The 24851-nt window shown below is 48.3% G+C and overlaps 5 protein-coding genes across 5 annotated transcripts; 4 read left to right on the top strand and 1 right to left on the bottom strand.

Moving 5' to 3' along the window:
* Positions 1-2347: 2347 nt before the first annotated feature.
* Positions 2348-3610, top strand: LOC128721985 (odorant receptor 22c-like). The gene is made up of 3 exons (XM_053815796.1): positions 2348-2658; positions 2741-3503; positions 3569-3610. Exons 1-3 carry the CDS (start codon positions 2348-2350, stop codon positions 3608-3610), a joined length of 1116 nt encoding a protein of 371 aa, XP_053671771.1.
* A 154-nt stretch (positions 3611-3764) lies between these two features.
* Positions 3765-4988, bottom strand: LOC128721983 (odorant receptor 33a-like). Its single transcript, XM_053815794.1, has 2 exons — positions 3891-4988; positions 3765-3806 (listed from the first exon to the last, which is right to left on the bottom strand). Exons 1-2 carry the CDS (start codon positions 4986-4988, stop codon positions 3765-3767), a joined length of 1140 nt encoding a protein of 379 aa, XP_053671769.1.
* A 4187-nt stretch (positions 4989-9175) lies between these two features.
* On the top strand, positions 9176-11217 carry LOC128730989 (small glutamine-rich tetratricopeptide repeat-containing protein beta-like). The gene is made up of 4 exons (XM_053824084.1): positions 9176-9208; positions 9641-10053; positions 10133-10534; positions 10623-11217. The coding sequence occupies exons 2-4, from the start codon at positions 9686-9688 to the stop codon at positions 10828-10830; spliced, it is 978 nt and encodes a 325-aa protein (XP_053680059.1). The 5' UTR covers positions 9176-9208; positions 9641-9685; the 3' UTR covers positions 10831-11217.
* A 1258-nt stretch (positions 11218-12475) lies between these two features.
* LOC128731485 (acyl-CoA Delta-9 desaturase) lies at positions 12476-18150 on the top strand. Its single transcript, XM_053824607.1, has 5 exons — positions 12476-12529; positions 16378-16745; positions 16833-16963; positions 17169-17736; positions 17805-18150. The coding sequence occupies exons 2-5, from the start codon at positions 16445-16447 to the stop codon at positions 17966-17968; spliced, it is 1164 nt and encodes a 387-aa protein (XP_053680582.1). The 5' UTR covers positions 12476-12529; positions 16378-16444; the 3' UTR covers positions 17969-18150.
* A 4568-nt stretch (positions 18151-22718) lies between these two features.
* Positions 22719-24455, top strand: LOC128721982 (acyl-CoA Delta-9 desaturase). Its single transcript, XM_053815793.1, has 4 exons — positions 22719-22947; positions 23013-23143; positions 23294-23789; positions 23860-24455. Exons 1-4 carry the CDS (start codon positions 22719-22721, stop codon positions 24069-24071), a joined length of 1068 nt encoding a protein of 355 aa, XP_053671768.1. The 3' UTR covers positions 24072-24455.
* The last annotated feature ends 396 nt before the right edge of the window (positions 24456-24851 follow it).

Raw genomic sequence — 24851 nt, 5'->3', positions numbered from 1 at the left:
CGAGAAAACTTGCCCGAGAAAATAAATCAACATGGCCGTGGGTTGAACACGGGCGGGTGGTGATGTTGCGTGGCAAGGACAAGGACTTGGTAGCGAGAAAAAGGACTCACGTGCAGGAGCACACTACGCTCCTGGCCTACTCGGTTTTGCGAGCTGTCAGTTCGGGCGGGATTTATAATACATGCGCCCCGTTGTGGCGGCCACCGGGACTAGTCACAGGATTTCTCAACCACACGTGCGGCATTGCGTGTGTGTGTGTGCCTTTTTTCGCGACTTTGGCGCAAACAAATAAATAATCGAATCGCAAATAGCGAAAGCATATCGTTCCCAGTGCCACTGACAGCACAACAATGCGCGACTTCCCCAAGCGGCACTCGAGAGAAGTCAAATTAATTTCCGGCCTCCCGAGCCTGGAAGCTGGGCTTAAGATTTATGGCCACGAGCCAGGATTCCAGCCTGGTTGGCGTTTGAATTCGACCCATCGAATCAGTCGAATCAGAGTCCGAAAAAGTAAGCGGGCGTGCTGGAATCGCATCCGAGATGCCTGGCCAGGCTAGTCGATGGAATGCCGTTGATTAAACAGCACCGCTTGCTGACACGCTTAAAACGCGTCACTTTCCACTCTGGCGACGTAAAGGACGTGGCCCTTTCCCCCGACACAGACTTCGATAAGGTTTGTTTTACAAAACTTATTTAAATATTGTTTCTTTCTCCACCGGCAGCGCGCCTAGCTTAGGCTGGGTGGCTGTGCCGACGCGGGTGTTTCCCAATCCTTTCCACTTTTCCGGGCGCGTAAAGTCAAGCTCGACAAACGACAGGAGCGAGGAGATAATTTAATCTTGCTTAATTAAAACGACCCGAACTTTATTTGCACAGATGATTGAGATGAACATAATTTTATCATTATCTTTAAACGGGGAAGCGAGGAATCGAGCAAAAACACCCCCACAGCACCCGGGCGGATATCCTTTACAATGGCTTACGATGTTGCTAACCCGATCCCGGAAGCCGCGAAACCGAGCCCGACACCACCAGCGAAGGCGCCGTGATTACATCAAACGATCCTGTCAAGGGCGGCCGGCATCACCATTAAAACCCAGCCCTCGACAATCACAGTTCGCGGTGGCGGCGCTGAATTTGACGCGCCAACACAACGCAACCCCCGGTGGTCCCTTTTTGGACGGGGTGGACGGCGTGGCATCATATTTCGGTACAGTTTATGGTTTTGTTTGCACTTTCACTCCCGCGGCACCCGGTGGTTGTATTTTTGCGCCCTTTTTCACCCCGATCCGAAGGGGACGGACGTCTCGTTAACCCCTTTCCCTGAAAGTGGCCGCTTGCTTTTTTTATAGGCCGTAGCACTTTTAGGGCCGCCAGCGATGGAAAGTGTCGGTTTAAGCAAATAGCAAACAAATATCACTCGATTTTCCACCCGGCGCCAGAATGCGAGAATGCGGGGTTTTGTTTCTTAGGCCGCAGTGACTGTACCCGAGGGTGGTTGGGAGATTTTAATTAAAGCCATCTTCCGTTACCTGTCAAAAGCGGGCGAACATCACCGCCTACTGCGACTCCGAAACTACCGCTTTGGCGTGATGTCAGTAACGAGCTGTCAGGAGACCGAGATAACAATTAGCTGCTCGCTTTTGCGGTCGTGTAGGACACGCGGCGAGATTGGCTAAGGGCCGTTAGTCCTGAGCACGAAGAAGCGTTCATTTTTCTTTTCGCATTTCAAGTGCAATTCGGTTCGGCTTGGGAATAATTTAAAATGCTTGCAACGGGTGGCTCACTCACTTTGCTTGGTTGGCTGGTAAACTAGCCACCTTCATATCCCGGCACGTGGTTGCATTATTTGGCGCGATTTATATAAATTAGCCACCTAATCAGGCAATTTATAAGGCGTAAATGGTACGTATAAGGTGTGAATTGCAACATATGCGCTGCTTCATTAAATTGATACCCAACTGATTGGTATTGATTGGTGGCAGGTTAGGTAAGATAGGCTAATGGTACAGCGTACTAAAGACGTTATCCTTATCAACAAAAATAATATCCACAGCTAACAACAGGTTGTGTTCTACGTGTATTTAGGCTTTCCTAAATGCTTGCCATACAACAAACTCCTTGAAAAGGTTGTAAAGCGTTTGCTAAGAACGATGCACATACTGATACACTCCAGCATGTAATCAAGCCAAACGTTTGCTGATAACATACTGCTATGATTACATACTCCGCTTCGAGACTGTTGCGGCATGCTCATACAGACAACATACAGTCTAGGCACTAATAAAAACACCCGAGAATCGCATTCAAACACTCAGTCACGGGCCAGTTCTCTCCTTGCGCAAAAATGGTATCGAACACCGATCCAGACGTTGCCAGGCTGATGGCGTTCGTGCGACGTCCCTACAGGATGCTGGGGCTGGACGTGCTAGACCCAACCTGGAAGATCTCCGTCCTCACGTTGTTCTCAGCTTTCATATTCATCATGCAGCAATTAGCAGCCGTCAAGTTTTTAGTCACTCACCTGGACTCGTTCGACATAGCGTCAGAATGTCTCGCGTTGTCGGCCATCGGATGTGAGATCACGCTCCGGATGATTCTGTTGCTGTACTTTCGAGATATGCTGCGTGACACGGTCGATGCTGTTAGCAACCAGAAGTAAGAATGTGCTGCTGTGTGCGAGAGGTATTCTGAATTTCTTCTTCTCATCTATCACGTATCAAACGCACTTCCCTAACAGTGACCTGTTCAGGAACAGCGAAAGCTTCAAGCGGCTTTCAAAGGAGTTCTGTCAGGTGGCGTTCCGGTCGGTGCGTGCCGTCGGGCTGATATACTCCTCCACGGCGACGTTTCAACTGATACCGATCTTTTTTCCTGATCCACGCAAGAACAATCTGCCACTAGCGTTCAGCCTACCATTCATACCGTCCGATGTCGCACCATATTGGCACGTGAACTACGTCTTCGATGTATTCGTCAATGTCATGGGTATTCTGTTTATGGTGGGAAGCGACGGTATGCTGATCATGTGCATTCTGGCCGTGGTTTACCAGATCAAAGGGCTGAAGCAATCCCTGCAAGAGCTTGACACTGGTGCAGAACCGGAACACTTGCGCCAAGAGCTGGCGTACCTCGTGAGGACACACATGGCCATCAAGCGGTTCATGAGCCAGATGGAGCAGAAATACAAATTCGATCTTCTGATCCTCTTTGGGCTTGTCTCGATCGTGCTGTGTATGGGCATGAACGTGATCGCGGATAACATCTGTCAGCCATTTACGCTCTTTCTGACAGCTGCCACTTTTCAGCTAGCTCTGCTGTGTTTTGGAGGTAATCTGCTCCTGATCGAGAGCGACTCCCTGGCGGACTACATGTACTCGATCGACTGGAGCGTGATGCCTGTTTCAGAGCAGAAAACGCTGATGGTGATGATTGCCCACGCACAGCCTCCGATGGCGATGAATGCCATCTTCATGCCGCTTGCCATGTCGAGTTTCATTTCGGTAAGACCTGTCTCAAGAATCTGTACTCCGAACATCTTAACACCAAACATCGTGCCTAATTGCAGGTGATGAAGGCGAGCTACTCTTACTACACTATTCTTCACTAAGCAGCATGCAAGTAGTTGAATTCGTGTGCTTTGTTTTGTGGCCACTACTTCACGTGCACTAGATCGATGTGGGATAATATATTCAAGTCATCAGTAGATTAGACGCACTAATGCCAGCTATCTCCAACTAGATTTCCCTCATACTCTCCGGAGTTTAGTTGAGCAACGTATAATATGAGTAGGCAGCTCGGCAGACCTTGAAAGACAATAGAAGACCCAACAAAAGCAAACACAATGTTAACGCAACTCATCCACAATCCCCTCCACGAAGCTCACGAACCGTAACGAACGACGTCATGTTCACCGGCAGATAGACGGCGCTCATTTGCAGACTCGGTTGAGTGTTTGCCAGCAGAAACAGGATCTTTTTCTGCTGCGGCACAGTGAGCCGGTACCAACGCACCCCATACACGCTGGCCGGCAGTTTGTCGTTCTCGATCAGCAGCGTGTTACCGAAGTAACACACCACGAACAGTTCCACGGCAGCGGCCGCCATTACGGGATAAACGGAGGTCCGTGGAGTCGTCGCGATCACGTTCAGGCACATGCACAACACGGAACAGATCATGCCGAAGCTGATGAAGAAATGCATCCGGTACGAGTGGTAAATCTGCCGTGTGAATCGCTTGGTGTCGATGTGAAGCTCGATGATCCGATCCAGCACTGGTTCGAGGTGTTCCGTGTGGTGCCATTCTACCTCACCAATCTGTCCATCCAGTTGATCGAGTAGCACACGTAGAGCGCCAATCCGTGTGCTGATGCTGATCAGCGAAACCATGATGATGGCGTCGATCGGTGCCAGATGATTAATGGCCAACAGGACCAGCAGGACGTGGTAGATGTAGGTCACGTACCAGAACAATGCCGTCTCGTCCGGTGGCATGCCCGGCAACTGGAAAGCCAATGGGAGGTTGTACTTGCGTGGATCCGGCATCACTAATGGCATTATGAACAGCGACAGTGAGATGAGATACGTCCCGTACAGCAAGCGATAGAACGTCATCATCCGGTCAACGGAACTTCGGAACAATCGCTCTAACCGCTCGTTCCCATCCGCACCGAACAAGTCCCTCTGACCACGCAACTCCTCGAGAACTCGCCGACAGAGGTCTCGCTGAAACAGATAGAAGTACGATCGGGTGACCACCTGAACGCCAATACTCGCCAACGAGAGACACTCGATCAGGATGTCAAGCGTATGGCGATAGGTCACGAGCGAGTTAATAGTCAGAACTGGCTGGAAACAGATAAGTGCCGCGACAACGCACGAGATCACGGACGGTCTCCAGTTCGGCTTGAGGATGTTCAATCCCAGCAGATCCATAGGACGACCCACGAGGGTCAGCAGTCGCTCGATCTTTACCGCACTATCCACCATGGTGGAGCTAAGCTTTTGCACCCACGGGAAACGGCCCCAAAAGGGAGGCTTTTATAGCACGCGAGCTGGGAACTTCAGCAGCCGCTGCTTGGGAACAGGTTCCACCACGAAACAGCTGCACGATGCGCGCTTCCGGCCGTGCAATAAATCACCGCATCACCTCCACGTGCGGCTCCCGCACGCGCAAGGACGAACGGATAAATCATCGCAAGGAGCAAGCGGCCGATTGGAGTAGCGCTTCGGGTGAAGCCTTGCGCCTGCCACCAGCCGTGATGTGGTTGGGCGAGAGGAGTGTAGAAAAAAGCGAACAACCGTGAAAGGGGTCCCGAACCCGGCCGGGGTGGAAGGTCGTAATTAACAATCGTGTTATCACGCGTACAGCATCCCTCTACTGGCGCGTATCAGTCGAGCGAAAAAAGAGGGGTTTCGAAAAAGGGGTGACACTGGCGGGAGGGTCGGAGAAAGTCGGCCGGAGAAAGAATTTCACATATGAATAAATAATCATGACTCACTGGTGGCGGTGAAGGTGCGAGGGCGTGCCGTAATTTTCCACCCGCCCGCAGGGAATCAATCGCAATTTCGAAACACACAGCCGCTGCGATGCGCCAGGATGCTCACGATGGGTTTGGAAACCCTTTTCACGAACAACGAGCATGAGCACGCTTAACAAAGGGTCATTATTTCGTGCATTGCTTTGAAAATACAGTAAAGTACACGAACTGTAACTGTAAACGTACACGAACAAATAGGTCAAATGAAGGAACATTTTAGAACCATTATGGTGCTTAATTTCTTGTCCAATTTTACCCCTTATCTCTCCCACAGTACGTGAGGTAGTTTCTTCATGCTCGTCTTATGGTGGAAAGGACGCCCGCTGCCGACGTCTAGCGGGTGTCATGCAAACTTTTCTAATTTTCCTCCTCTTGAGTATGTGAAAAACTCGTTGCGAGCGACGCGTGACGGTAAAGGGCCGTGTGGCAAGGCCGGGACAGAGACTTGTTTCTTCTTTATTTATGGGCTTTAAATTGGAAGACCGTGTGTGGTGGGCGGAAGAGATCCTGTCTTGATTTCTTGCCAACGATATGCGCGCGTAATGAATGGGCGTTTTGCGAAGATGGTGGTTGGGGTTTGGGGGGTGTCACACGTGAAAAACCTTCGGAAAAAGTGTATCGTCATTCGACGGAGTGATTGATTGGATGTGCATGATAGTACGTGTAATGGAACAAGGATACATTACTATGGCTGATATCGAGTACCACAAAAGCGAACGAAGCGTTTCTTCGTTTTGTGACAAGACATATTAACCTTTTGTGTATATATTCACTTTTCCCTAACGTACTTTTGCTGTAATGAAACATTTTTGGTATTCTCTGTTACAAAAAATTGCGTCCCTCTCTTTTTAGTGCACGCCTATCCTGAAGTATTATGCAATAAAGGATTACCCGGTGTAGAAGAACATCGCTGCACTGCGAAAAGTTGATTTCGTACAATCAAACATCATTCTTTACAGTCGAAAATCCACGACCATAATGCATTACCGTTCGCCGTGCGCCAGCCAGCGAGGCATTTGAATCCGCATCCCAAACTCTTTTGTCTGCCCCGCTGACGTGCTGTTTTCATCCCACGAAAATGGGAAATCCTACGCCTGACAGCGCGCGATGAATAAATAATAAACATTTCCGGTACGCCCGCGCCCCATCGAAGTCAGAAGAATAGAAATGTAAAAATAAAGAAAAGCCTCAGCGGAGTAGGAATTCAATTACGGATTTCGCAGGACAAATCTATTAAATTTTACGATAATAACGCACATCCTTTTTTTTTTCATCGCTCGCTCTTTCTCTCTTTTTCTCCTCCGATTCCGCTCGTACCGTGGCAGGTACTTCGGTTATGATGGTAGCGCGCTTTTTTTTTTCTTTACTTTCCTTTCCCCAATGAAATGCTTTCCTATTTTCATTTTTCGACTGCGTGAATGCACAATTACCATGCCCGGTCCTTAACAAAAGGCATTATGCCGATGCTTTCTCCCGCGCAAACAGAGCCCTGGAAATGGAGTTAGGGTTTTCGTCACTTTCTTCCCCGGCTCGGCGTCCTCAACGGGTCGAACGATTATCTTGGAAGTAATATTTCAAAAATATCAAATAAGCAGCCTGGGTAAATATCGCCAATCCGCGCTGGATCGCTTTTCTTTTGTTATTCCAGCGAATCAATCGGCGAAGGATGAAGGCAATTGCTGGCTCTTTCTGCCCGAGGGCACGAAATCCCCACGCAATTGTCCGCCCACGTGGTAGCATGGTTTGTGGGTTGCCGTTTGATGTTTTGCTTCCATTTGCCTAAGAGCGAGATCTTACGGCTTGTGCAAACATCTTGGCTAGAATGGAGAACCGCTGGAGCGTGGAAGTAGTCGTAGACTTTGCCCAACTATGCCCCGAAACGTGCGAAACTATCCCGCGTACCAATTTAAATGCTAATAATCGACCACCAGCACCAAACGGCCCATCTTTGGATCGCTTTGATCCAACGCGCTACTCGAGCCAGCAGTCGATAACAGCGAACCAGTTGTTTAGAAGCTGCTCGGTGGGTTGGATCGAAAAATGGCCCACTTCCGGTGCCGTGCGTCTTTCGAAGGTAGCTTATCTCCCTCCTGTCTAAGGTGGCCGATTATGCGACATGTAACGCCGGTGATGTTATAATCGAACGCATCACGCACGCCATCAGAAGGGCGCCCCGGTACGTGAGTAATGGGCGTTCGGGGTTGGGACGGGAAATGGTAATGTTTATTTTAATGACAAGTCATTAGCAAATTTGTAGCGCCGTGGGCAGGACACTCTAATTCCGCATCCGTGCGAAGGGACGGAGTTGCGTCGTTTGGTGGTGTCAACAGAAATTAAATGTAAATAGCTTGCTACCAAACACCGCTCCAGTCCGGAGCTCGTAGCCTTGATAAGCGATCCAACAGCAAGGTGACGGAATTAAGCGGAACTTTCACTGGCGCTTCCAGTTCCCGTGGGACGTGCGTGCTTTATTTATTTTCAATTATTTAATGACCCACCCAGCAGCTTTCAATAGGCAAAAAAATGAATTCTAAAAACGTGTATATGTTTTTTTGGTGTTGTTGGACATAAACAATACAGTTTATTTTTTACACAAGCTGTTGCATGCTGTATCCACGCCTTAGTTTTCAAATCAGGATGTCACTGGGCCAACTAAAACTACAACAGACAAATGAAACGAAATAAAAAGTGCTTCGGAAATGGTTTTTTTTTTATCATTTTTATTTTCCAAGCAAAGGGACAAAGAAGGGTTCCACGCTGGAGGGCATACGGGGATAGAAGTCTTTTGTTAAGCTAGAAAAAAAAACTTCAGAATATGTTCCATTGTTTGCTCAAGTCGTCGCGAAAGTAAACACGATGATTTTTAACTAATGTGTATAGTTTTGAATCAGATTAAGAGCTATATGCTCTAATTTAAATTAAAATAAATGGTTATTTTTTGTAAAATAAATTTGACACTTTTCAAAAGTAACATGCTTTCACTTGAATATATTGCGCCAAAAATACGAATGGAAACCTAAGATGATTTAAGTCTTGCAATCGTTTCAAGGAATGTGACCCATAGTACATTAGGAATGTTGAAAATTTAATCTCAAAATTACTAGCTTATTGGGAATCAAACAAGATATAGCGAAGAGAAGAATCCTGCATGTAAAAGCTCGTTTTAGCTACCGTGACGTCACAAATATCATTCAGAAGAACATAGTTTGTCTCTTTCTTTACGAAAAAGCTTCGGGTAGATATTTTCGAATCGAAACTTTATCGAAAGTTTCAAATGAAAATTTCTTTAATATCCTACAACAGATCAACGAAAAATGATTAATGTTTTCTCTATACTGATTTTCTTACGTAAACTGATTAAAAAACTAGTAATTTGTTTCTCATTTTCCATTCGAACGGGAGGCATTTCGAAAGCTCCAACAATGTAAGAACACCCTTAGCAAGCCGAATTTTACTCTCGCTTCTTCATTTTTTTAGTCAAAATGTATATTTCGCCAGAATCGCAGAATCTTTACTAACATTTAATCGACAACATGCTACATTTTCGCACTTGTTAAAAAATCAGGAAAATATTTATGACAGCAGCATTTTTCAAATTAAATCTCTCGTGTCATTTTTGACATTTGTTTCCTTTGTCAGAAGCTCGCGTGTGTGTACCTAACTGTGCTGGTTGGTATTGTTTTTCACAAATATTTAGTAGATTCTAGTTGAATATCGAATAATTCTTAACTCTCTTTTTAAATAATAGTATTTAGAAGAAATTCAGTCAGTAAACTATATTCCAAGGTGTGTAAACTATGCCATTTCATTATGTTTTTATCAGTCTACATGACGGTGTCTGAGTTTTATATTTTTGTTTTTTTTTTCGTTATCAATTATACTATTATTCCGATGCCGCTGTAAATTAGCACGTTGATTGTAGTTAGAAAAATAGTAGGGCTAATCAGTACACTAAAATTTAGTTTAATTGAGTTTTTCGACTTGCGCTTTTAGCGCTGTTGTTTTATGCATTCCCGACCGCGTTGATCCGAGCGTAAAAGAAGAAGAAACGCAACATTCAGCAAACAATACGTGTACTTTTCGTTCTTGTTTGATTTACAGTGATCTTCATCTCATTCAATTGAAGCGGTCAAAAAACGCTCGACTATGAGCGACAGTCACAGTCCTGATGCGAAATACTTCGTTCGCTCGTTCATTCGCTTCTTATCGAAGCAAATAGAGCAACCAAATTTCAACGAAGACTCCCGGGAAAGCATTGAGGTGGCCATACAATGTTTGGAAAACGTGTACGAACTAAATGAAGCGGGTGAGGCCGCACCCGAAGGAGAAACCAGTGTCAAGAAAGAGGACGAAAAGGATGACCCACGGAATCATGTCGATCTGTTCGAGCTTTACCGTAACACGTTTGTGGTGGTCTCACCGGAACGGAAACAGGAAGCGGAAATTACAAAGAACGAAGGCAACCGGCTAATGAAGGAAGAGAAATACATGGAAGCTGTTCAAACGTACACTAAGTATGACGAGGGAAACGAGATGCACTGCACTGTCGAATAATGGCAATACACAACCCGCATTTTTCTTTTACATTCCTAGGGCAATTAATCTAGATGCAACTAATCCAGTCTTCTACTGCAACCGGGCGGCGGCATTTAGCCGGCTTGGTGACTACGTCCATGCTGCAGAGGATTGTCAGATGGCACTGCGACACGATCCCAACTACAGCAAGGCTTGGGGCCGTCTTGGGCTGGCCTATTCGAAGATGAACCAGCACAAGCAGGCAATCACTGCGTACCAGAACGCGATCCGACTCGAACCAGATAATCAAGACTACAAGAATAATTTGGGGGTGTCACAACAATGTCTGGAGGATCGTTCACGAAACCCACCGGCCGGAGGCAATCCGCTGAGCAATATTGACTTTGCAGCGGTAATCAATAACCCAGACATGGTGCAGATGGCTACGCGTATGATGAGCGACCCCGCAATACATAGCATGTAAGAAATGCCAAATGATCTGGCTCAGTTTCCGGCTCCTTCCTCCGTTTCGTGATTCACTAATATGCCTTTCTATTTTCACATGCAGGTTAGGACAGCTGGGAGGAATGAACAACATGGATGCGCTTCTTGAAACGGGACGACGCTTGGCAATGCAAATGAACAATGATAACCCGGAGTTGTTTAGCAACATTGCGCGAGAGTTAGAACGGGGCGGTGTGAATCTTCCGCGCAATAATCCCGGTCCCAACCCGGACGGTAGCCAGCCTCCGCCACCACCCCCGTCATCTTCGTAAGGTGCCCCGTTTGACGGTACTCTACCCTACTACCGTAGTATATTCGCGGAAACTAAGCATTTTTGTGTGTTGAAATAGTTTTCTTCTATAACCCGCATTTGCCACCGACGAAACGAAGCATTCGATCCTACCATAATAAGTTCGTTCGTTAAACCCGTTCGAGATTAGGCTGTCTGTCGGAACTATATTGTTTTGTTTGTTTTAAAATGGCCCTTCGGTTCCTTCCCCACTTGCGGGTTGGTGCACTGGAGCCATGAGCTACCCAAATATCCGTTAACGGCCTTATTGACTCACGGAGAGGCGTCCTCAAAACCCCCCTCCCAAGCCGGCCAGCACATTTGTAGTGGAAAGACGACAAATGAGTAATAAAACCCCACATACACACAAATAAACATAAAAAAATAATTAAATAAACAAACATAAATGCTGTACGATTACGCGCCGCAGCAGTATGCACGCCATGCCGCCGGTGGACGCACTTTCCGAAAACTCATTTCGTATTCTACAACCGGTGCTTCCCGTCGCTCTGCCCCACCGACATCACCACGTACACGATGATGTGATCAATGATGTAAGAGAAATAATATCATCGCTACGTGCGAGGCGACCCTTCGCAGGAAAACAAAAACTGGGTTAAAACACACGTCCGCTGCGACACCCTTCGCGCCGGATGATCGCTAAGGAACACAAACTTTAAATCAATAGTGTACGCCGGCGAGCCGAACTTTGCCGTCTTTCTTGACGACCCTTAATGAACTAGGAACTCGAAGAATTAATTTATGAACACAGCAGCAGAAAGTTCACTGAACAATTGATCCTGCACTCCCAATGTACCCGCTGGGTTTGTGTGTGTCTGTGATTAGAAAAGACCTGGTGCAATATCCGAGGTGCGCTCGAAAGATAACCGGGGCCAATTGCTTTGAACTTCAAACGCATTCGTTTCGATGAAGAAACTTCATTCGCTTTGGGGGTGCGAAGGAAAATAAATCACTAACAACCGCTCATGGTGCGATCGACTCTCTGATGACGTCACTGACGGGAATGAGCTAGAATTAAACTGTTCAAACAGCCACCATTCTGGTCTTTGATGATCGAAATGATGCGTGTGGGGGTTCACGAACGTAGCACAACCGGCTCGGCCCGTGTAGGAGGATTTGTGGGTGTGTAATAACGCTCGAGATGAGCGGGATGTAAAAACAATCACATTGTTTCTTGCCAGCTGGAACGATTTTCAGCGTACACCACCCACCACGGCGAAAACGACCCAACGGGAGGAAATGAGTATCTCGGGCATGGAGCCGCTCAGCAAGCGCGCGAGTGAGCCGAACACGTGTGTGGGGTACGTTATCTTTTTCTGCTTTATTTCGTTCACCCCTTCTAGACGCTCGCTCAGAGGGTAGTAATCTTTTACAAGCCGGTATGACAAATCGGTTATGCGCACTCCGTGCAGTAGTGCAGTAGTGTAGTAGTTTTATTTTTTCACCCCACAGCAAAATGGAAACCGCGCTCTGTCGAGAGCGCGAGAGCGTTATGGAGAGCGCATCGGTTGAGCGGCAAAAACATTCCCAAAGTCGTCCTACAATATGGCATATTGCCGGTTCCGTCGCAAACCAATCGAATAGTGTTCGGTCGTCCGACGAAAGTGCAACAAGTTATCGCCCAGGTGTGACCGTTAGAGGAGCTCGATGTGCTGTTTGAGGTGTGTTAGTCATCTGTTTTCTTCTCAACCCAACGTAGTAGGCATGGGTGTGTTCTTTTTGGTTCAAAGTGAAATTCGAAACCCACCCGAAAACGTGAACGATGTAGACTAGAGCACCTCTTGAGCGAGACATCGTGTGCAATGGAGGCGCTTGGTGGTTCAAAGGATGACCACGTGTGTGCAACGAAAATTGAACATATGCACAAAAACCCGCGCAATGTGAGGAATGTTTAGTCCATCTGATGACCGTGCACCTCGTTCACGGTTTTGTTACCCAAATCGAGCAACATTCCAACCGATCAGTGGATCGAGACGGATCGATCGGGTTGTGATGTTAGCGCTCCGATTGCGATAAGGCGGTCTGCCTGTTCCCGTTTCAATTATCGTAATAACTCAACCCATCTAACAGAGCGAAGATAATCGGCAGCCGTCCGATAAGGCCACGGAAAACGCGCGTTTTACTAGCGAAGGAAATGGAGCCACTATTTACCCTCTTCGTTTGTTGACGATAGTTTCGATGCGAGGGTTTTCATATCTTTTCTTGAGTTTAGTTTTTTTTTTGTTGTATTTTACAACCCAAACGTTTGCGTACAACTCGTTCGCGTGTAAATTCTCGCGCAATTCACTAGAGCACACCTGGACCGGAGCAAATGGGCGGCTTAACAAGGGTGGAAAAAAAACGTAGTGAACCTACCGGAAAGCGTGTCTCATGCGGCGGTTTGTGCCGCACAATAATTCCACTGTTTGTTTTCCGTTCTGCTTGCCCGGCCCTCCTGCGCGCCTGTCCGCACGTTCGCCTAATCGTTGTTCAAACAGGGAGGCCCCTGGAACTGAGTACCACAACCACCGTGAGACCACAAGTGACTCCAAACCGCTCTTTGGCGGGATCGCACCTGGATGCCTTATGCCGGCAGGAACCGTCACGTTGCTCTCATGCGCCAGTTCGTGGCGTCATCCTCTAGCGTGCGGTTCTGGTGGCCGGTGTTCACACCCAGAAAAAAAGTGCTGCCCCAAACAGCGTGTGTGTGTGTGTGTGTGGGAGTGGAGGCTGCTAATTGCCCTCCGAGGGTGGAAGTTTTCGCTTTTTTTTTGAGTTGTAGGCCGCTTTAATCTTTGCTTTTTACGGTGCACCATTACCGTCCATGCTGGGTGTTCCACGTTTCAAGACCCATTTAAGGTGCGTACTGGTAGCCGATGTGGAGGGAAAAAGAAATAGAAGACGCGAAAAACTACCATCGCAGCATACCATCGTGAAATGGATGACAGCATCGCCAAGCCGTGGGTTCGGTTTCGGTTGGAAGGCGAGATTTGAATAATTTAGCAGCACCCTCACGAGTTCCGTTGCGAGCAGCACCTAGGAGACCAGAGCAGCCGGTCACCGCATGTGGCAGACTTTGATTAGTGTCAATGAGGCAACCCAATTGAACCGCATCCAAACCGATACTCGATACCCCGTACACGCCCGAACGCTTCGACTCCAAAGGTCAAGCAAACATTGGCGCACACATTCCTTGTGGTCAACATATTCCCCGGGCGGATGGAGGCAGGAAAAACGCGCACGAGAGGGAAACCGCCGTATATATGGAAATATAAAATTGACCATCCTAACGGGTAGCGGTGTCCAGTCAAGGCTAGCGTTTCCATTTGCGAACCGTGGCCAATATTTGCTAAAAATAAGTCATTCCCCTTCCTCGATTGCCGGGACCGTTTGCGATGCTTTGGAAACGGTAACACGGTCTCTTATGCGCCCGGAGCATGGCCGTTGGATATTCGTGACATGAGCGTTTTTTTTTGGGTCGCCACCGATCGACATTGACGCATGTTGTGCGGAATGTCCGAAGGCGTGTGTGGCGGATGTGCTTCCGATTTCCGTGGGGAGGGTAATATTTGATCATCCACCCAAGGGACGGAAGGTGTTGCTCAAACGTTTCGGCCAAGCAGTAGGGAGCCGTTATTATTTTGTTACCGTCAAACCACGTGCAAACGTGGAGTTCCTCAGTACAAGCGATGGGCTGGTGGACAAAGCGCATGTGGAAATGTAATATTCAATTTCGACATCCATCGATCGATCCATCGTTGTTTTGAGGGGCTGAAGTTTCACCTCACTGTTCCCGCTTGGCTTTCACCGAAAAATGCATGAACCTGGTGGCATTTGGGGCGATCGATTCATCACCGAGCGCCATCGATGAGTCACGGGTTTTCACACCACCCCCCAAAAGCGTGAGGGTTGTGAAGCGCGTGTCACATTATCAGTGGCACCCTTGTGGGAATATGCCGCTCTTGTGCAATCAATCACGAGTCGCGCAATATCAAAAGACGATTAGATTTGGCCTTCGAGCTGGACACCTGGTGGGCCCTTAATTCATCGATTTGCACAGATTTCGTTAGCGTTTTAGAGATACGCGCAAGGGAAAAACACATACACATCGCGTGTGCCATCTGTCCCACCGTGAATTGGTCGTTATCACAAGCTTTGGCGCGAGGCACTTAGCTGGGTGATAATTTTGCCTTTATTTATCGACTACGGCGAGCAGATGGAAGCCCAGGGAAAAGTACTGGAATGTCTCCGTGTCGCTAAAAGCCGTGAGTCACCTCCAGACACTCCAGGGCTCGTGCGCTGTTGTTTGCCTTTTTGGTGACGTCGAATCGTTCAAGAGCTAATAGTTTAGATTTTTTTACACCGATTGTTTGGAAATCATTTGTACGGTCTATCTTTTTTCTAGTCCGTAATGCTTGCAATCCACACCGGTATGCCGTCGTTTATTGGCGTCAGTTGGTGCCGTTGAAGCATTTTTCAAGGGTTTAACTTTAACACAACTTTAGCCACCCTCAAGAGCCATTGTTGCACTTTGCATGGGAACGATGCGAGTGTTCCTCGTTACGAGATAAGCTGCTCCGGGCATCGTAATACGCGATTATGATTGCCACCCGGGAGATACACAGGTGTGAGGCAACGCAACCCATTTGGTCTTGACATTCTGCCTCATCCCGATAAGGTGAATAATTTTGTTTCTTATCGGCAATGAGCACAATTGTGTGCCGTTGTGCTTCTGCCGTGACTCCAACGTGAAGGCATGTCCGGTAAAAAAAAAAGAAATACCGGCGTACAAACATACCGGTGACATGAAATATGGCGATGCGAGCATTGTACTTTTCCTATGCACTGGCTGCACCTTTTCAGCGCCACCCGAGCAACGGCAAATAACACTTGCTTCGAATTAATTAAGTCCTGCAATTTATTGCTGAAGCCAATCCCACATTTCTTTGCTGCACCACGATGGTTTGTCTTATCATCATTCGGTATCCGGACTTTCAGCCTAGAGTGGTCAACGGCAGGACTAACAGAATTGACCGTTTCTGGTCCACGTGGCCGCTTGGTCCGGTCTCGATTAGGACTGTGGAGTCATGTAGGACTTCACTCGCGTTGCTATCTGTTTTTCGATATCCTCCCCAGCCATCAGTAGTCGCGTCGTTCAAATATTGACCGGTCAATCAAATTTCTATTTAGTTAGTTCTGAAACTTTAATCCTCCATCAACGTCAAGTTGCACCGCGTGGAACCGCTCGTCAAGCAGTCAGTGTCCATTGAACAGGCGGTCCTGTCGATTGCGTGCCGTTCAATTGGGGGGTCCTTGCGCTCGAACGCTCAGTAATGTGTTTTGCTGCCCCGGATAGATTGAACGCGCGGTCGCTTCAGGATAAGGGTTGTTAACCGTTGGTGTACGATTACCGTGCGGCCGCGACCCGGTAGCTTATCAAAGTCCTCGTGGCCCGATCTGCGGCATTCACACCTCTCGTTCCCGCCTGCAGGCATTATTTAATCCTTCCCTCTAATTCCGCATCCTGCAGGTTATGATTCAGAGTATCATTAGAGACCAGTGACCATTACCAGGCAAGCGGACAACAAGGAAGAAAAATGACTCCTAATGTGTCGGACAGTGTAGTGACGGATTCCGACGCGAACACTGGGTCCGTTTCCGCGGTCAACACGAACAGTACGGTTTGGGAAAGAAAGCAGCACATTGCGCCACTCTCACAGGACTCGAACAACAATGACAGCAGCAGTAATGACTGTGATCAGGATACGCGCCAATCACCCTTTCGGGCGCAAATACGGTGGCCCGATTTTGCCGCCCAGCTCTTCGTACATGTCGGTTTCGTCGTGGGGCTCTTCTATCTGGTGACATTCCGCGCGAAGTTCTACACGTACCTTTGGAGTAAGTGACCTGACCCATGCGTCCACCTTGAATCTTTTCCAGGACTTACCACACGATGTTAATGAGCTTTATGGTTTGTCCTTCTAGCTTTGTTGTTAGTGTGGGCCTCTGGGTTGGGCATAACGGCCGGAGCGCACCGGTTATGGTCACACAAATCATACAAAGCTCGTTGGCCGCTGAGGTTGTTACTGATGTTTTTGTTTACGATATGTGGACAGGTATGTATGCGCGTGAGAACATATTTAAATCAGCTAAAACAGGAAGATTTATTTTTGTTTATATAGTGGATGTAAATAATCCATTTATTTGCAACTTAGATAATTCATCATTTCGTTCGAAAGCCTTAAGCGCCTGTAGCTATGCAATACGCATAACAAGTTCGGCGTACGATTTCTCACTCGTTCTTCTCACGTTCCTTTTCAGCGTGACGCGTACACGTGGGCCCACGATCATCGCGTCCACCACAAGTATTCGGAGACCGACGCCGACCCGCACAACGCAAAACGAGGGTTCTTTTTCGCCCACGTTGGCTGGGTGTTCCTGACGCCACACCCGGAAGTGGTGGCCAAGCGGAAGATCATCGACATGAGCGATCTGGAGGCCGATCCCATCGTGATGGCCCAGCGACGCTTTTACATTCCGTTGTTCGCGCTACTAGTAATCGGGCTGCCCGTGCTCGTGCCCTGGTACTACTGGGATGAACAGCTGACCATCGCATTCTGGGTGTGCTTCACATTCCGCTTCACAACCACGCTGAACATTGCCTTCTTCGTGAACAGTGTGGCGCACATGTTTGGCAATAAGCCGTACGATAAGAGCATTAGTCCTGTGGAGAATTTGGCAGTGGCGATCGCGGCGATGGGTGAAGGCTGGCACAACTATCACCACGTGTTTCCGTGGGACTACAAAACCAGTGAATTAGGCAGCTATCTGTTCAACGTGACCACGGGTTTTATCGACTGTTTCGCGCGTGTCGGGTGGGCCTACGAACGTACGTATGATGGGTTAAGAAATCGTATCCTTACGCAACACTGACCATGTCCTATTCCATTCCAACAGGCAAATCAGTACCACCGGAAGTTGTAGCACGGCGTGCGGCCAAGTGTGGCGATGGAACGCGTTTTTTGACCGACGAATACGCACACCTTGACGCCGTGTGGGGTTACGGCGATCAGGACATACCAAAGGAGGACATGGACGCCATCGCGCGATCGCAGTATTGATCCACGATCCCGTCCACGCCGACAATCAGTCTTTCTTAAGGCACATGGATCGGTATCGTGGTGTGGTTTTGTAGCTTTCATTTCTATATTGTAGAACTGGTACCAGCAAAAAACCGTGCTTAAACTATTAAACCTTAAGTTGAATGTTAACATAAAAGAATGAGTCAAATAAATCAACTCCATTTTTAACAAAACACACGTTTATAAACAGCTGAAATTAACACAGGCAAAGCTAATATGAGCTTATTAATTCTGACCGATGCAAGCTTGGCAATGAAGAATACAGAAAAGCTGTAGCATCAGCTAACCAACTGATCAAGCAAACAAATAAGTATTATTTTAAAACAAAGTTTCTAGTACAAGACATCGTCCTCGGGGAAATAAAAACCTAAGAACAAACTGCACGTAGTGGCGATTACAACGTTCAACTGTCTTTTGAATATATACTAAAGAACAAGGTGCAGAAAGCAACAAGAATTACCAACGCAAGTCATCTTAAGAGCAGTGCGGTACAACTCCTTCGCAAAACACTGCTATCACAAGGCCGGACAGTAACCCGTGAAGCAGCGTCTCGATCGAACATTCTTTTCCCTATTTCCCGAACTATGCACGGTGCACACGAGACTGCTCGAGCTCTGGTCGGTGGAATTCCCCTTCTTCTTAGCTAAATGCATTCGTGCACTTAAATGCAATTAAATTCCAACGAATCCGAAACCTGGACGACAAGCTGGCGACGAGTGCGCTCCCGTTGAGACAACGTGCCACGTGGTTGCGAATAATATTTACATTTGATTACATAAAGCAAAAATGGAATCATCATTACCTGATTCCTGTAACGCGCACGAGTCCCCGATCGTTTGTCAACCCTCAACCGTTACTACCAACCCTTCCGTGAAGGGATGAACGGCGCTTCTCATACGTATGACGATAGTAGGAATCTTTCGATGAATTCGAAGTGTCACGCACAGCTCCGTTTACACAGTTATTCGTTCGACGAGCTTCATGGTGCGTACTGAATTCAACTTCATTTTATATGCAGACCGCACCGGACGAGGTCAAGTTTTCCGGGTCAAACTACCGGCTTCCAGCTTGGCGGTGGTTTCGAACCACTTGCATGGAAATGTTAAGGTAAATTATTGCTCTACTTCACCGCACCAAGCGTGACGAGGTAAACATTCTGCCCGTTGGGTGTTGGTTTAAAATGTTTGAACGTAATATTCATACCTTCGACACTAACGAGACACGAAATGGCCATCGTTGGATATGAATTGTATATGAAAACAATTTAAAATACCAACACTGCACTTTAGATATTTAATATCGTGCAAATATAACGTTTACTTCATGGTTATTTACCAGCACGTATTCTTCTGCATCCTTCGGAGTTATTTTAAATGTTAATTTAACGGTTTATTTATTTTTTTATTGCCAAAAATAGGCGTTATTTGTCACTTTGAGTACGGTTATCAAACCTTCTCCAAAGGACACACGGAAGCTTGTGATGCAGATTCTCGAACATTTCACATTCCGTCACAAGTGTGCAAGAAGAAAAACAAGACAACGGATATGAAAGGGCAACCTTGGGCATTCTGTCGATTTTCTTCCTACGGGGACGCGGGTCCGCGAACCCTACGACGAATGCGAGACCTTTGCTCGCGCACGGCTTGACCAACGCGAACGCACGCAGTTGAACCGCGAACGAACGATTGCAATAATCCGACGATCGCGCCATCACCGGCGGTTATTCGCCATCGAGCACTCGAACCGTACGGAGCGCTCTATCCTGATCGTGTTGCCCATCGCTTACTTGCTCGCTAACACTGCTACCGACCACCAAGGGGATCTTCCGAAACGTCTGGAGCCTGCTAGCATAAATCCACCAGTGCGAGCGTTGGCTCACGGTGATTCCAACGCTGCGTAGACAACGAACGGCCACCGCGGATGGAATTCGTTGAATACCACTTCGTGATTGTCATCTGCCTCTAGGGAGAGACCGCAAGCAGGTATCGAGTAGCCCTACAGGAGCACCAACTTCTCGAGAGGGATTCGACGTAGTAGTCGATTAAAAAGCGCCCCAAACGTAACCTGTGTTCATGTGAGTGATCATTTTGGAAGCGCAAAACTACGGCTAGGTTCTTTTTGGTTGATTTTGCTAATGAGTGATGTGTCTGTGTGTGAGAAAACGTGATTGTGATGATATTGTGCGGGTGTGTATGTGTGTGTGTGTGTTTAGGCAGGATAAAGCTCTTAATTGATCGCGATCGTAGGCGTAGGAATGACTCAGAACACACAACGATCGTCATTTCTAGCGGCAGACTCCATGGTCTTCCAACTCTCGCAGTTCCCCCACTGAACGATCTTTAAACACCTCCAGTGACAGGTGGCGTAATGTTTAAAATTATTCTTCACACCAAGGCGCGACTTAGTTTCTGTTCGTTAATATTCGTCCGATAATCTCGCCACATGGTTCGCATGTGCGCGTTGCAACACATGCGTTTTGGTTCGAGTTCGAAGGTGACGCACCGAAGGATGCGATATTACAATGCGCTCGTGCCACTTAGTGGCCGCTGATTTACGGATACACCAAAACGAACGATAGGAAACAAAAAATAGGAAAGAACGCCGCATGGAAATCGAGAGGAAATCATCAAGAGCCGGCCTAATTGAGGCGCTCCCTCGAATTGGGTGACACAAAAGAGACTGTGGGTGATAGCAGAGGAAGCGAAAATAAAACACATCCACACACACATACACACACACACGCCATCCAACCGGCCACAAAAGTTCGGCTTATCAACTGACGACTAAGGCCTGACGAAGCTCGCCACTAAATTAACCATCTCAAGTGTCACGCGTGCTTCAAGGCTATCACTAGTTCGGTGTTTCCATGCGACTTGGTTTTTGCTTATCCTCTCCTGTCACAACCAGCTCCAAAAACCACTTACGGTGGACGCGAAACGACCAAAAAGCCACTATAAAGGAGCTGTAGTTGTAGGCAGTGATTTTACCCTGCTGGGGCGTCATAATATTAACGACCCTGAAGACCGGCCGCTGGAAGGCGAAGGTTTTTGGGGTCATTATGACGTTAACTACGAATTCAGGGCAACCGAGGACGTACCTCTGGAGCAAGTATCGCCCGTGCTGGGCAATAGCACAGCCCGTTAATTTAGAGCTTTTTAGGACATATTTTTAAGAGTTATTTTAAATCTTCTGAACCTTTTTAAGCTCATTAGCAAAAACCGCGAACAATCCATTGCATCAGAGTTTTTTCGTTTCTCCCCATTTCTTGGTCAGCAACGAGCACACGTGCAGTACTATCATTTTCCCGGCCTCACCTGGCTGGAGGTCGGGAAAATCGTTAACAATTCACGGTGCGTTGCGCAGCGTAGCCCATGACTGGCAAATAAAAAAATTGGCCCCTTAGGCAAAGGTCAATTAGGCACATAAGCAGCGTGTGTTTGCTTCCAATTCTAATTACCCACCGCGATGATATGATTATTTAACGCTTTCGAAGAGCGAGAACGAGAGAGAGAGAGAGAGAGAGAGAGAGACTGGCGGAGAGAAAGAGAGAAGGAAGCTTCCGATCGTCCGTTCTACCACGGCACTAAACGAGCCGGTTTTAGATAGTCAAATATTCGTACGAGACGATCGTTACTTTATGACGAAGTTGCGTGCGAGCAGCTGGACTGACGAAGCCATGAATTATACGAACCCAAAGCTCAACTGTTAACAGCGTCAATGAACAAGAGCGCCAAAAATTCCAACCCGATCCGGGGACGAAATCGGTTCCGGATGTTTGTGAAGCTTTTCGGCGATATTCTCACCCGATCGAGGACTACCAAACCTGTCTAACCGGTACTGGGCTGCTGTTCTAACGTAACTCGACCACACCAAATCGACCACGTGCGTAAACTTTCGTGCGTGAGGTCGATCGTACGCCTCTTTCCATCCCATCATTAAACGCTTCTGGAGCGCCCGAGGGCTCATTGTTTGCGCAGGGCCAGCGTGAGAATTTGGATGTAGCAAATTCCCCGTTTGTTAATGAAATCGAGCTCGTACGGTTGGATTGGATGCATATTCAATGGGTTCGGGCGTGTGTACGTATTTTTCCTGACCATCACCGGGTGCGCTTTTCATTGCGAGACTATCATTGAAATTATGCGCCCCGTTTGCGCTTGCTTAACATACGCTTAACCTTTCGCACCCCCTCGGGGAGGCCAGCTCGGCTCAACGACAGCCAGGCTTTCGCCATCACACTATCCCACCCATGACGCACACACGAGCTTAAATAGTCCGACCCGCACCGGAAAACCGGGTCTCCTCAAAGTCACCGACGTGGCATGCGCAAGGATACAAAAGTGAAAGGGCCTCGTCGGATCGCGGGTTGTCATAAACCGCGCGTGGAAGCGCTCAATGCGATCCTTGTAATTGCACACTCCGACCTTCGAAGGCGAACCAACAAGCCCTCCCACCAAAGACGCCCGCCGTCCTTCAGCGTATCGCGTTGCGCACGTAGGTCGCGGGCAATTCGTACTTATTGTGTGGTGCTGTAAATCGTCGCGATCCGTAACGACGCCGATCCGCTTCCGACGACGGCCATAATCTGCTTTGTTTCTCGGGCACCATTCCCGCCCTGGTTTGTGAGCCACGGTTGTCCAGCATGCGGCATTGACCTTGTGGGCGAGTGACAGCAACTATTTGTCTCTCTTCTCGCTTCAGACTCCATTCCGCAGAGTATCCCGAAAAAAAAATGGCCGACCATAATGAGAATTTCACGAGCGCGGATGCCTCAACCGAACGGAAGGCGCCATCACCTGCCCAATCGGACGCAACTCCCAGCGCGGCGAATGGTTCCTCGAGGGACACCAAACGGGAGGCCAGCTGGCCGTCGGTGTTGTTCTACATTCATCTTAACATTCTCGGCGTGTACGGTGGCTTTGTGCTGTTTTCTCACACCTCAGCCATCACGTTCTGCTTCAGTGAGTACGCGAGAAGCCCAAACGCCGCCGGCCATCTAACAAAGTTTCACTTTCATCGCACGCAGCTTTCTTGCTAACGCTGTGCGGCATCTTGGGCGTTACGGCTGGAGCTCATAGGCTGTGGGCGCATAGGACGTACCAGGCTTCGACGATGCTACGCTTCACGCTGATGATCTTTCAAACCCTCGCCGGACAGGTACGTAACGCGTAACGCTCGATCGATCGACAGCCGCACAGCATCGCAACTGCTCGACTGCTCAACCTGGAAGCTGCTCGAAAGCTCACGCAAAAGCTCGAAAGCTCACGATCGGGGTTTTTCTTTTTTGCTTTCCCCGCACGCACGCAGGGCTCAATCTACGATTGGGTGCGCATGCACCGGCTGCACCACGAGAAGTTCCGCACCGTCGATGATCCGTACTACAGCGACAAGGACTTCCTGCACGCGCAGGTGTTCGCCAACATCCGCAAGCTGAGCGCGCGGCAGGAACAACTGCTGCAGGCGATCGACATGAGCGACCTAGAGACCGACCGGATCGTGATGTTCCAGCGGCGCTTCTACTGGCTGCTGTATCCGGTTCTGTTCGTCCTGCTGCCGATCAATGCCCCGCTCGAGTACTGGGGCGATTCCGTACAGGCGGCCATTTTCGTCGCGTTCTCGCTGCGCTACCTGATCGTGCTGAACGTCGCCTGGCTGATCAACTCGGCCCACTTCGTCTGGGGCCTGGACAAGAGCCAGAAGCAGTCCGAATCGAACATGGTGTTCCTGGTGACGAAGAGCTACTGGCCGCAGTATCATTATCTGCTTCCGTTCGACTACCAGAGTGGCGAGTTCGGCAATTACGGTAAGACCGCTGTGACGCTTGTTCCCGCTCATTTCACGCTCAATCTTTGCCCATTTGCTGCTTTGTCCAGGATCCGGATGTACCACGGCGTTCATTCGCATCTGCGCCGCCACCGGTCAGGCGACGAAGCTGCAAACGATGACCACTGAAGCGGTCAAACGTGGTCTCACGATGGCGGTCGATAGCGGCAAACCGATCGTGGACTGCCTCAAGCAAGCCGGTGCCGAGGACATGTGCAACCTGGCGCGTGAACATTATCTCCAAAACGAGCGGCTCCACTAACGGGTGGGCGCAGGCCAATCAGATCTAGCTGATAAGTGTCCCCATTCCACCCGGTTTCGACGGATCGGACGGATGCATAATTTATTGCGAGCTCAGCCGGCACTCGGCGGCTTCCTTTTTGCCATCGGCCGCTGCGTTTATCCCGTTTGCCGGACAGCGAGCACGCACAACGTTTGTGTGTCGTTTCTTTTTTTTTTGTTTTAATTAATGTAAAAATTAGGGTCTAGGTTTTCATCCGCTACTCCTGCGCCTCGAAGATTCGGTGTGGATTTTGGAGGAAGCGAACGCCGACCGACCCGAGGGAGCTAGACTCGCGTAGCGGATAGACGAACTGATGATGGGGGCTTGTTGTTGTGAAATAAAATACACCAAATCGATCTACGTTGTGCAGAAGAGAAGGGTGCTTTTCATTACGGTGCGGTGATCGGCGGTCCTGTGTTATGATTGTTGGGGTTTTGACGAGTATGGTTGGCGTCGTATTGTGCAAGTTAATTAGGATTCATGAATTTGTGGCTGGCCCTGGCTCTTTAACCCGCTATGGTCGTGCTTTATGAATAAAAGGTGTCGATAATTGGTCATGTTGGGAAGCCCATCATCAGCGTTGCATACATCCAGGCGTGATTAAAATTCTCTTTTCAATGATATTTCGCACAAATTTCCCATGCTAGTATCCATCCTTTCTCCAATAGGCATGCATGTGAAAAATCCTTCTGTAATTTGTCGCTACAAATCACTAGTTTTACGCTCTGAATGAAATGATTAAAAACGAGTACGCACCAC

Source organism: Anopheles nili, chromosome 2 (assembly GCF_943737925.1).
Source record: "Anopheles nili chromosome 2, idAnoNiliSN_F5_01, whole genome shotgun sequence".
NCBI classification, from domain to species: Eukaryota; Metazoa; Arthropoda; class Insecta; order Diptera; family Culicidae; genus Anopheles; species Anopheles nili.
Note: the sequence above shows the minus strand (reverse complement) of the source record. Positions and strands in the feature narration are given on the sequence as shown.

Excerpts from the sequence above, each read along its gene's own strand:
- LOC128721985 (XM_053815796.1), top strand. The coding sequence starts at position 2,348 with ATGGTATCGAACACCGATCCAGACGTTGCCAGGCTGATGGCGTTCGTG. Across the intron at positions 2,659-2,740 it reads GATGCTGTTAGCAACCAGAA|TGACCTGTTCAGGAACAGCG; the intron begins GTAAGAATGTGC and ends CTTCCCTAACAG. Across the intron at positions 3,504-3,568 it reads CCATGTCGAGTTTCATTTCG|GTGATGAAGGCGAGCTACTC; the intron begins GTAAGACCTGTC and ends GCCTAATTGCAG.
- LOC128721983 (XM_053815794.1), bottom strand. The coding sequence starts at position 4,988 with ATGGTGGATAGTGCGGTAAAGATCGAGCGACTGCTGACCCTCGTGGGT. Across the intron at positions 3,807-3,890 it reads ACATGACGTCGTTCGTTACG|GTCTGCCGAGCTGCCTACTC; the intron begins GTTCGTGAGCTT and ends TTGTCTTTCAAG.
- LOC128730989 (XM_053824084.1), top strand. The coding sequence starts at position 9,686 with ATGAGCGACAGTCACAGTCCTGATGCGAAATACTTCGTTCGCTCGTTC. Across the intron at positions 10,054-10,132 it reads GCTGTTCAAACGTACACTAA|GGCAATTAATCTAGATGCAA; the intron begins GTATGACGAGGG and ends TTACATTCCTAG. Across the intron at positions 10,535-10,622 it reads GACCCCGCAATACATAGCAT|GTTAGGACAGCTGGGAGGAA; the intron begins GTAAGAAATGCC and ends TTTCACATGCAG.
- LOC128731485 (XM_053824607.1), top strand. The coding sequence starts at position 16,445 with ATGACTCCTAATGTGTCGGACAGTGTAGTGACGGATTCCGACGCGAAC. Across the intron at positions 16,964-17,168 it reads TGTTTACGATATGTGGACAG|CGTGACGCGTACACGTGGGC; the intron begins GTATGTATGCGC and ends GTTCCTTTTCAG. Across the intron at positions 17,737-17,804 it reads TGTCGGGTGGGCCTACGAAC|GCAAATCAGTACCACCGGAA; the intron begins GTACGTATGATG and ends CCATTCCAACAG.
- LOC128721982 (XM_053815793.1), top strand. The coding sequence starts at position 22,719 with ATGGCCGACCATAATGAGAATTTCACGAGCGCGGATGCCTCAACCGAA. Across the intron at positions 22,948-23,012 it reads AGCCATCACGTTCTGCTTCA|CTTTCTTGCTAACGCTGTGC; the intron begins GTGAGTACGCGA and ends CATCGCACGCAG. Across the intron at positions 23,790-23,859 it reads TGGCGAGTTCGGCAATTACG|GATCCGGATGTACCACGGCG; the intron begins GTAAGACCGCTG and ends TGCTTTGTCCAG.